The sequence below is a fragment of the Dicentrarchus labrax genome, unplaced genomic scaffold (assembly GCF_905237075.1).
Source record: "Dicentrarchus labrax unplaced genomic scaffold, dlabrax2021, whole genome shotgun sequence".
In the NCBI taxonomy this organism is placed as follows: Eukaryota; Metazoa; Chordata; class Actinopteri; family Moronidae; genus Dicentrarchus; species Dicentrarchus labrax.
This window is the reverse complement of record NW_026136708.1, coordinates 12654701-12666788: the sequence shown is the minus strand read 5'-3', so window position 1 is coordinate 12666788 and position 12088 is coordinate 12654701. Positions and strand designations below refer to the sequence as shown.

Here is a 12088-nt window from a genome sequence, read left to right as displayed (position 1 = left end):
TCTTGTTTTTTAATAATAATAATAATACATTTTATTTGTTGGCGCCTTTCACAACACCCAAGGTCACCTTACAGGTATAAAAAAAACAACTGCAGAAATAAAATACACAGCACAATAAATATGTATAAAATACATATAAAAAGAAAATACAGTGTAGCTAAATAAATGAATGCAGAGAGTAAAACAGTTGGGGGCCAGAGTATTTATAGCAAGTAAGACTTTTTAAAAAGGTGTGTTTTGAGTTGAGACTTGAAAGTGTCAATGGAGTCCAGAGAGCGGATGTGTAGTGGAAGTGAGTTCCAGAGTCTAGGTGCAGAGCAGCTAAAAGCCCGAGCACCCATTGAGGTAAGTGAGAAGGAAGGGGTGGAAAGCAGGATGGTAGATGAGGAACGGAGTGAACGGGATGGGATATATGGCTGTAGCATACTGGAGAGATATGGTGGGGGGCTGGTTATGGAGAGCTTTGAATGTTAACAGTAGGAGTTTGTATTGTATCCGTTGTTGGACAGGGAGCCAGTGGAGGTGAATGAGCACTGGTGTGATGTGATCCGAGGACTTGGTACGTGTTATGATTCTGGCAGCGGTGTTCTGGATGGTTTGTAGACGGTGGATGAGTTTTTGTGGTAGACCAGTGAGGAGGGAGTTACAATAGTCAAGGCAAGAAGTGACCAGGGCATTTATGAGGACTTCAGTGGAGTGCTGGGTGAGGGAGGGGCGAAGTCTGGAGATGTTGCGGAGATGGAAAAAGGATGTACGTGAGATGTTGTTGATGTGGGATGTGAGTGAGAGAGTACTGTCCAAGATGACGCCAAGACTTTTAACTTCGGTTGAAGTGGGGACCGATGAGAATACTGAGGGGATGGGATTTTGAGAGTGATGATTTGGATCCGATGAAAAGAACTTCACTTTTACTGCCATTGAGTTTGAGCTTGTTGTTTGACATCCAGTTTGTAATAGTTTCCAGGCAGTCCGTGAGGGCAGTAGGGGGCGAAGCAGTGTCTGGTTTGGTGGTGATGTAGATTTGGGTGTCGTCTGCATAACAGTGGAAGTGAATACCAAAATGATGGAAAATATTGCCGAGAGGGAGGATATAGATGATGAAAAGTAGGGGACCCAGAACAGAACCTTGTGGAACACAGTGAGTGAGTGGTGAGGATGGTGATCTGGTATTTTCTCCAGTGCCGGCCAAACGATCTAGGAGGATGGCAAGAGATATTGTGTCGAAGGCGGCGCTGAGGTCTAGGAGTATAAGGATGGTGAGAAGGCCAGAATCCTCTGCTAAAAGAAGGTCATTTGTTATTTGAATGAGAGCTGTTTCTGTACTGTGGTTAGGACAGAAACCAGACTGAAAAGGCTCAAAGAGTTTATTTTTTGATAGATGATCTTGAAGTTGGCAGGCTACTGTACGTTCTATAACTTTTGAGATGAATGATAGGTTTGAAATAGGGCGATAGTTATTGAGTTTGTTTGGGTCCAGGCCAGGTTTCTTTAATATGGGTGTGACTGAAGCAGTTTTGAGCAGGGAGGGAACAGTACCAGTTGACAGGGAGGAGTGAACAATTTGTGTTATGAGAGTGGAGAGTGTAGGGAGACAAGCCTTGACCAGTGTGGTGGAAAGTGGGTGAAATGAAGAGCATATCACCCACCAAATAACTGGCACAGTGTTGTAAGTACATTCTTTCTTCTACTGACTGAACATTCAAAATCAATTTAGTCTCAAACAGTGTTCTTAAACGTGAGTCTGCGAGACCGTTTAATCTGTGAAACAGGAAGTTTTTGCTGAATCCAGTTTAAAATGTCTCATCCCATCTCTCTGTGTCAAAAACGAACCCATTATCTGGAATTTGAAAAGCTTGCGTTTGATCATGCTGGTTGATCTTTATGGGCGTCTGTGTGAGAATGGCCTTTGTCAGTTTCTGTAGTGTAGTGGTTATCACGTTAGCCTCACACGCGAAAGGTCCCCGGTTCGAAACCGGGCAGAAACACTCTTCTTTGCTCTTCACTCTGAGTATTGGAATCAAACTATATTCAATATCGAACACAAACTGTACTCAATCAAATGATTAGACAGATGCAAAAAAAGCAAACTTAAGATAACCCTACCACGGCTCCAGACTACCTTTTTGCATTGGTTGCACTGGTGCGCCTAACTTTTTTTTTTAGGTGCACCAGCACAAAATGTAGGTGCACCCAAATTTTTCAGTGCGTCGCCTTTAACGCCATAAGGTCACCTTTTTATTGCTCTCCATAACTTTCATATAATGTGAATGATTTTTAAACAAGAATAAGATGTAGAGAAATGCTTTATTTGAAGCACAATTATATATAAAAAGAAAAATAAAGTGTTTAAAGTGCTTCACTGGCTGAAATTTAAACTAAATTTCAACTAAAACACTAGCAAAATAAACATTTCCAATAAAGTTCGATATGAACGTTGTGACCCGCTCCGATGACTATTTCTGGCCATATTCTGACCGCACTCCTGACGTCACGGGATTTGACATTTGTATCCAGTTTAAAATGTCTCATCCCATCTCTCCGTGTCAAAAACAAAGCCATTGTCTGGAATTTGAAAAGCTTGCGTTTGATCATGCTGGTTGATCTTTGCGGGCGTTTGTTGGCGATGGCCTTTGTCAGTTTCTGTAGTGTAGTGGTTATCACGTTCGCCTAACACGCGAAAGGTCCCCGGTTCGAAACCGGGCAGAAACATCCCTCTTTGCTCTTTAATCTGAGTATTGCAATCAAACTATACGCAATATCAAACACAAACTGTACTCAATCAAATGATCAGACAGATGCAAAAAAAGCTATCTAAAGGTATCCATACCCTAGCTTGCTGCAAGCACATGCTTAATGTAGCTGTAGTACTCTACTTTTTTTTCTGTGAAAGATCAGGAAGCGGTAGAAAGTTAAAGTCTACCCGTCAGGGAATCAAACCCCGGTCTTCCGCGTGACAGGCGGAGATACTGTCCACTATACTAACGAGGACGGTTGTCTTCTCCTCTGGTTCCAAGTCTGATGCTGTCGCCGAAGGACCGGGTCTTGGCAATTTTTAAACACACGCAATTTAGCGTGGTGAACAGGACCACAGCCAATCAGAGGCAAAGACCCGCCCGAGCTCTGTCTCTTATTGGTTTAGATCGCGATATGATCCTACCATGAGTGTGTGAGTTCAGTCACAGGACAACACAGAGATGATGCGCTTGCGAAATAAATTTATGTTTTCACCCAGGCAGCGTCAGGTGAACCAGTGCGACCTAGAAAAATTATTAGTCGCACTCTTAAAAATTTTGGTCGCATGGACTCTGGAGCCCTGAACCATACCCTCAGCTTGATGCAAGCACACACTTGATGTAGCTGTGGTTCTTTACTTTTTTTTCTGTGAAAGATCGGCAAGCGGCAGAAAATAAAAGTCTCCCCGTCGGGGAATCGAACCCCGGTCTTCCGCGTGACAGGCGGAGATACTGTCCACTATACTAACGAGGACTGGTGCATTATGGGATTTGGCATGTCGACGCACTGGTGGCCGTGTCCTTGGCGTTTGCAGGCCGTAAGCGAAAAGGACGGAGACACGTTTTTGCTGTCGTTCAGCTAGCGATCTCAGCTCTCACTTGAGGTCCTGGGGGATGATGTTTCCCAGGAGGGAGGCGGGAGGGCTCCGTGCTGTCGACTGGGGAGACACACAGGGTGATGGGGCTGCACTCTTCCTGAAATCCCCACCCATCTCCACTGTCTTCTGAGCGTGGAGCTCCAAGTTGTTCTGTCCGCACCAGGTCACCAGATGGTTCAAGCTCCCACCTGTGGGCGTCCTCATCCCAACCACCGATGAGCCCAATGAGGGTGGTGTCATCCGCAAACTTCAGACAATTGACGGATTGATGACTGGAGGTGGCAGCTGTTGGTGTACTGGCAGAGGACAGAGGAGCGGAGGGGAAAGGATGCAACCTCGAGGGAAAGCGTTACTGATGGATGGAGTCTTGGAGGATGCTGTAAGAACTGCCGCTTTGTCTTCCAAATGCACAGCAGAACTCGTTCAGGTCGTTGGCCTTGCGCAAGTCGTTAGCGGGTTTGGGGGTTTTAGGTTTGCACTTGGTCTGAGACCTCTCCAGACATGTTCTCCTCTCTGGTCGGGCATTTCACAAGCCGTCTGTGTTTGGGAACTTCATGGATTGGGTTACCTTTGTCAAAGTCGCAGAGGACGATGACTGCAGAGTCTGGGTTTTTTCCGCTCCGCACACAAAATCTGCAAGGCGAGCTCGCACTGTGCCTCCTGAATGTTGGGCTGTCGTGGAACATAAACACAGACCAGCACAAAGGACACAAACTCATGGGGGAAGTAGATAGCTTCGATCCAGCCACTTCAGCAACCAGTGATGGGTAGGAATTCTTAACAAAAAACACATCCTTACCCTGTAAAATGAACGGGTTTTCTGGCATTAGAAACATTTTCATTTTCCACGTGCACGGGCCAGTGCTGCCAGTGGTCTCCTTAGTTTAGTGGTCATCACGTTAGCCTAACACAGCATTTACTGTCACTATGTTTTACAAATCTACTTTTGGCTGAATCCAGTTTAAAATGTCTCATCCCATCTCTCCAGGTCAAAAACGAACATGAAAGCTTGCATTTGTACAGGCTGGTGCATCTGCGCATGTAATACCTAAACTTCACCACCAGATGTCAATGTACACCACAGAATCAGCCACCATTTTATCTTATATATAGGCCTTTAAGTCAGTCAAATGATTCTTTGGGAGCTGAGAAAAAGAGTTTTTAAATGTTTACGTATTATCTTACACAATGCAGCAGTGTTGACATGTCCTTGTCATTTCCAGAGTGGCTCTTTACAGATGTTGTTCCCAGAGGGAGACCTTTAAACAGAATCTGTTTATTTTACCTGTGCTTGTGAGCAGATTTTGGTTTCCATCTTGCGTTTGTGTATTCAGTTCATTCACATATAGCAAAATGTTGACAATGTATGCAAGCATTGCAAACCATTCGCCACTAGCAAGCAGCTTTGGGTCGTCACCCTGCTCATCAGTTGAAAGGTTTTCAGTTCCTCCCTCAACTCGTACACATGAGCCAGCACTTTGCTGTCAGCTGTTATTCTGTCGGATTAGAGTCTATGTGTATGAGAATGTGAGAATACATTCAAGATGTTTATTTATGTACGATTTGATGTCCCACTTAGTTCTGTATTTATTTATGCATTTACTGACTCGAACTCTCCCAAAATCAGGTCCCACAAAATCAATTCATCAACAGGGTGTGCAGGACACAAATTCAACATGTCCTCATGCATGAAGTTTAGATATTATTCTGTAGCGGACAAGTGATAACAACAACAATGATAATAACAACAGTAGCATCAAATGAATTCCATCCAGAAGGAAAGCTTACATATTATACAACAACACTGTCTTGAAAAGGAAAATATGTGAACAACCTTCTCTGTACACTGAAGAAGCAGCAGCCTCTGCTGTTTGCTAAGAGAAATGAAAAAGCTTGAATGTGTAACATTTAGGAGAATCTATTGTCAGAAATGGAATTTTATATTTTTGTATTAGTGTATGATCACCTGACTATAGGAATTGTTGTGTTTTCGTTACCTTAGAATGTGAAATTTGTATTTAGTTGCAATATTTAACTTCACCATTATAATCCTATACACTGGTCCTTTAACTCATGATGGCCTATAGGGCCTATGAGAAATGCTGTTCATTAAAGGCTGCTAAAACAAATAAATTGAATGAACAATATTGGATTAATTCAAAATGATTGTCTTTATCTAAACATTCATAGATCAATAATGTTTGGATGTATTAATATTCTGGAACAGAGCCAGGATAGTTCTGGTTTTACTCTCAGCATGCTACGTGCTCCCATTAAGTTTTTTCATTCAGCTCTGTGGAAGTCACACCTGTTTTGAGTGGGCTTGGCAGGACTACCCACACACACACACACACACACACACACACACACACACACACACACACACTTAAGTTCAGATAGATAAGAAATCTGAGGGACCCAGAATACTAACTGACTCTAGCCAATACTAGACCTGGATGCCTACTGTGACATACAAAAGACAACACAGTCATACCCGTAAGCTTGTGTGGGACCCTCCAACTCAAAGGATGTATAAGAGCGAATATTCCTTCAAAAGAGTAACAAATGAGGAGCTAACTGCTTGTGAACCATTAGCCTACTCAGATTTATAGTGTAGGTAATGATTAGTTAATAGATTAAGAAACAAGTGCTGAACGAATCGGGAACAACTTGAAAATTGATGAATTGTTAATACGTAGTTCCTCAATCGTTCTTAATGGAGGACTATAGTAGATATTGATCAGTTACTAGAGAACCGACTGGGAGATCCTATATATTAATGAATTATTAGGTAATGATTAGTTCATGTTCATGTTCATATGTGTGAAACGATCATACTTACCACTCTCTTCATCCGAACCAGATCAATAGCACAAAACTAGAAGCAACTCATCATTACTAAGTATTAGTTACTGTATTTGAGGCCCCTAAAAGTAAAGTGGTGCATCATACTGAGTGCTTACGGAGTACTGAATCATTACTTTGTCATTATTTTAGGATTAATGCCAGTGATTCCAATTTCCGCCTGGAAGTACTGCTATAAATGCCATGGAAAATGCAAACTCATCTCTGTCATGGTTTTCTTTTTTCTTTTCTTTTAAAATAGTCAGTCGCAACCTTTTACAAAATGTCATTCTTATTCTACATAAAACTAAAAACTATTCAATTAAATAAATTATGTATAAATGTTCTGATGATTACTGGGTAACATATATGTTGTACAATAAAGGTACATCTTATCTGAACTTAAATGTGTGTGTGTGTGGCAGTCCTGCCAAGCCCACTCAAATCAGGTGTGACTTCCACAGAACTGATACGAAACTTCACTGGAACACGTAGTGGTTGATATTATAGATGTTGTAATGTTTACAAACCAAATATGCCTGTATTCAAGTTTTTATATATATAACTAAATCATTCTGGGTGGTTGGCTTTGTGTCCTCTCCTTCAACTCCTGTTGTACTTAGGAATTTGTGAATAGAAAATCACTTCACATATGAACAGCCCAAGGGTATTGGGAAACCCCCTACCTCAATCAGCATAAGTGAAAACAATAATAAACTTTGGAAAAGAAAGTACATGTTTTGCCCTGTTGTGTCAACCTTGTTAAGTCGCCCATTGTATTGCATTCTGTCTAAATACAAAAATAAAAAATAAAAAAATAAATAACCATCCAACCAGCAGATAAATGGAGGGTAACTGTCATTATAAAGCAGGATATGAAACAAAAGTCATGTCAAGTTTATTAATAAAGCTCAATATCACACATCACAAAACTGTCTCGAGGAGCTTTACAGTCTGTACAGCATGTGTCATCTTATATCCTTAGACCCCTTCAGATAAGGAAGAACTCCACAAAAGCTAGGGCTGCTCAATTATGGAAAAAATCATAATCACGATTATTTGGGTCAAAATTGAAATCACGATTATTCAAACGATTATTTTTTTAAACTTCAGAAACTTGCTGCATTTATTGGACATTTGTCAAAAACACTTTGCAAGGAAGTCCTCAGTTACACTTTCCTTTCCCCATAAACATTTGTAAGTCTCCGGTTACCTGTTCAAACGAAAACAACATGACAGGAGAGGACGGCAACTAGTGTCGCGACCACCGGCGCAAGTATAAATAGTTACGGCCCCCCGTGACTTCACATTGTAGCACGACAGGTCGGGAACGGGGAGGAAACCGGGGCGCATGACGTGCAGTGCTTGCCGCGGGGGAGGGACTGAAAATACACATGCCGAAATACGCAGACGTGGCTGTGTCCCATCGTTTCCTACGATTTTATTAGTTTTGAGATCGTTTGGCCCCGAAATCGTAATCATGATCAAATTTCGATTAATTGAGCAGCCTTAACAAAAACCTGAGGGAAACAATAGCAGAAACCTCATGAAGAGCAACAGAGGAGGATCCCTTTTCCAGGACAGACACACATGCATAGATGTTGTTTGTCCAGAATAAACCAAGACAGTAAAATTACAGTATGGACACTTATTGGACACAATTATAGATAGACTGTAAACATATATGAAGCATATGGATCTGGGATATTCTCATTGGCAGGACAGACATTAGTACCAGACTTTCAGATGAAGCATAAATTCTTGATAAACTCAAGTAGGATCCTACACAACAATACAAGGATAAGTTAGCTGCGATTCTAAAACAGTGGATGGAGAAAGACATCTCCCACAACCTCCAAAGGAAACTGTACCCGACAATGAAAAGCATGCATCTCAGACTGTGACACACAGTGATTGGACAGGTGTATGGAGATGAGAAAGTCAGCAAGATTTGAACTTCTATATGAAGCTCTCTTTATCATTCTCAGTCATGGGCGTAATATATACATACCGGGCGTGGGCCAAGATAGTGATTGTGAAATTGATAAAAGGTAGTTTTGGCCTTTATTCTTCTGGATTGATAAAAGATTAACAAACCAGTTTCTTTGGAAAACGACTCCTCAGTAATGATTACTCCATTTAGTGTTTGCACATTGAACCACAGCATCTCTATTCTCTATATAAAGGCAGCTGACTGTTGGTTAGTACAACAGAATTCAGTAGATCAGTTGAATTCTTACTGCCGAAGCTTCACTGTCAGTAGACATGTAAGTGTTCAAAAATGTATTATTTTATTGCTGTGGACGAAAAAAAATGTCTATTTCAGATCTTAATGAATACATTCATTGTAAATTGTTTAAATGGGTGCATTCAGCATTCACATTCTGAATATGATTTATTTTTGATGTCATTATAGTGATCCACATTTGATTATATTATATTGAAGCTTCCTTGAAATGTCACAGTCATGCTTCTAATTTTATTTTGTTCACTCATAATCTTCTTTCCTGTCTGCAGTTACCCACAATGGCCAAATACATCACACACCTTGAACTGTCCCTTGATGCAGCTGAAGAGCCAACGTTCCGATCAAAAGGCTTCCAGAAAAACAATGTCGATCTGAACAATGGGGCAGGAGGAAAGTCCATCCATCTCTGGTACAAAAAAGAAAGTGGCGCAGAGCCAATCACCAGGATTCAATGCGCATTCAACAGGAAGATGGAAGATGGATTGATCGATGCGGGGTACCAAAAGGTCGTCGACTGGTTCATCCTTTGGTACTTCCAAGGGCAAACAGAGTACGACATTCCCATAGTGGACATTGATGTCACTACAGATGATGACAGTGCGGCCAGGAAGTTTACCCTTGGCTGGGAGAGACTGTCCTTAGACCTGGGATTATTTGGAACCAGGTTCCACTTCTGGCTGAAGAGAGAGAAACCAACATACATCTGTGATGTCTCTGCCACTGAAACCAACACATCAGACGGAAGGTACTTTAAGGAAGGTTTCATCCGCATCGATGACGACATCAACAAGTCTGCAGGAGGATCAGATGTCTTCACCTGGTACCGTCAGACCACCGACCCCCAGCGCGCCCTCAGTGATCTGAACGTCTCCACCAATGATCTTGAGTATCAGGTCCTTCAGCGGCAGAATTACCACCGAGTGAGTGTGAACCTCAACGAGGGGACCGGCGGTAACCAGGTGTACCTGTGGTACAAGAAACAGGCAGGCAATGATCGCATTAAGGGCCTTCTTCTCATACCAGATGTTGTTGAAGGTTATCGTAAGGCTGGTGTCATTGTTATTGAAAGAAATCTCAACGCAGGCAACAAAGGCCCCACTGAGTACCTGTGTTTTTATCAGTGAAAGCCTGAGAAAGCCTTCTTCATGTTAACAGAGCTGAGAATCATCAACACTAGTGGAAAGCTCAGTCCAACAATGCTGTTAAATCATTTTGGTGATTGTTTCTTCTAACTTTTTTTTGCTTTTTTCAACCTTGCTGTCAATTAAATCAATCAAAGTATTTCAAATGTCAATTTTTAAACAATGATGATAAATGAATTGTGGAGTTTGCTGCTTTTCAATAAAGACACATTTACATCGTAAGTGTGTGTTTTTTCAGAAACAAAAGAAACTTCACTTTGAGTATTTTCATAATTTTTTTCAATCACTGTTATAATGCTAAAAAAACAGGGCCAATATTTATCAAAGTGCCATTTTGGATTCATGTTAAAATAACAATTCTTCACTTTTATTAGTCGCAAACTTAAGATTAACTCGAGAATTTCTTATGATGTAAAAGTACTCTTAAACACAGCTCAGGAAGTCTCTCAAGTTGGTCAAGAGTAGAAGCCTCTGCGGAATATCATTGTTTGCACAGAAAAGCACAATATCTCTCAATATGTAAGTTATATTCTCTAATAACGTACATGATGCCATTTCATTTACCCATTCTTTGATACAGTAAAGAGCAATAAGCCGTTTGTCTTGCAAGATACACATATCTGCAAGTGTATATTCCTTCTTCCTTAGTTTTGAGTTAGATGGGTACAAACTCACAATGTAGATCTTAGGATCAAGAGGGAGCTCTACCGAAGTGTTCCTGTCCTTCACATGTTTTACTTCTTTCTGAAAATCCATTATTTTACTGCATTCCCAAATACAAGGGTACAGGGTTCCTTTATGTTCGCTGCACTTAGTACATGTGTCTGGTACATTGTTGTCAAAGCGACGTCATTTTACTGGTGTTACATATATACACATTAACCAATTATATTGCAATAGTATTAGACGGCTATTTACGGATAGTTTCTGTGCATCTTCACAAACCGTGTTAACAGAAAACAGAAATTAAGAAATAGAAAGAGCAAATCAAGCCTTTGTTATAACAGTCCTTTGTGACCTGTTCCTCCAGAGAGGAGAGGACCAGAGTGTCGTGGTTTTCATTTCAGCTTGTGTAAATAAAGCTGCGTAAGTTTAGATACTTAAACACCTTTTGATGTTTCTTTAGCCTTAGAGTTGAATGCAGTGTTTGGATCCAGGAGGTCAAAAGAAGCAGCAGCGCCCTCTGCTGTCTGTAAAGAGAAGTGACAAAGCACCTGGGCTGTTTCCAGCTGGTTCACTGGTGAAGCTCAGTGGTGACTTCTTTCCTTCCTTTTTAATCAACTTTATTAAATTTTACAAATATATTACACGTTACATAAACATTTTAACAATAAAGTGCATCAGTGAACATTGATAAAGTGCATCAGTGAACATTGATAAAGTGCATACAGTCTGAGAGTCTGAGGGAGTTCAATGTCTATAAAGTTCTGTATTATAAGTCCAGAATGTTCCATAGGAGGCGCTGACTTTTGTCCCCAGTCTATGTGTAAATGTTGATATTGAGTGATAAAATCTCCATATATTAACTTACAATATGGAGCAGTCCTTTTTTTCCTCTTCTTTTTCTCCACATTAAAATGTCTCCTATCCAGAGAGCATTCTTGCTGATGGCTGCAGATACATTTTTAACTAAAGTGATTTTTAATTTGTCACCAAGCTCTACTGAACCTAAACCTCCATATTCTTTGCTTCTATACAACAGTTCTCTTTTAGTGACCTCTCGGGTTGTTCCCAGATTAAATTCACACACTGTTTGTTGAGTTGGATTATTGTTTTGTTGGTCCGAGGAAAGATGTTGGCTGCTGCTACACTTGAGATATAGCTACAGGATATATCCACCTGTATCCAGGTACTCCATTTACTGTTTGTTCCTGCACACTGAGTCACTTGCTGCTCAAGCTGCTGATCCTGGGACCTCCGAGTAGATAAAACAAGTTCCTTCTAGGATGAACCTTCAGCGGAGACAGTGTGTGATACTCTGTATGCTGCTGTCCATGCTGAGCTGTCTGTCACTTCTTCTTTCTGATAGCACTGATTTAAAGGTTAAATGGGTCCTTTAGATATCTAATGTGACATTGTGATCAAGGTATAATAGGTAAAATTAAACATTTTATAAACATTCTTGTGAAAATAAATGTAGATTTTTACAAATGTTAAAATACTTTTAATGTAAATTTAAAAGAACATGTGTGAGCAAAATTACTTTACAACTGTTATAACATATAATAAGATTATATTAGTCAA

The 12088-nt window shown here is 40.7% G+C and overlaps 1 protein-coding gene and 3 non-coding genes across 9 annotated transcripts in view; 3 read left to right on the top strand and 1 right to left on the bottom strand.

Moving 5' to 3' along the window:
* LOC127368849 (uncharacterized) overlaps positions 1–10066 on the top strand; it is a 49742-nt gene extending 39676 nt beyond the window's left edge. For 4 of the 6 annotated variants that reach the window (XM_051410077.1, XM_051410085.1, XM_051410084.1 and 1 more), the window contains one exon: positions 8972–10066. In XM_051410077.1, coding sequence (XP_051266037.1) covers positions 8972–9826 — 855 coding nt within the window. In that variant the 3' untranslated portion in view covers positions 9827–10066. Of the gene's footprint in view, positions 1–1574; positions 1667–8648; positions 8722–8971 lie in introns of those variants that run through there. The other 2 variants (XM_051410086.1, XM_051410078.1) reach the window with 2 other exon arrangements.
* On the top strand, positions 1913–1985 carry trnav-cac (transfer RNA valine (anticodon CAC)). Its single transcript has one exon. It is a non-coding gene; the product is annotated as a tRNA-Val (tRNA).
* Positions 2637–2709, top strand: trnav-aac (transfer RNA valine (anticodon AAC)). The gene has a single exon. It is a non-coding gene; the product is annotated as a tRNA-Val (tRNA).
* trnad-guc (transfer RNA aspartic acid (anticodon GUC)) lies at positions 3415–3486 on the bottom strand. Its single transcript has one exon. It is a non-coding gene; the product is annotated as a tRNA-Asp (tRNA).
* Positions 10067–12088: the final 2022 nt, after the last annotated feature.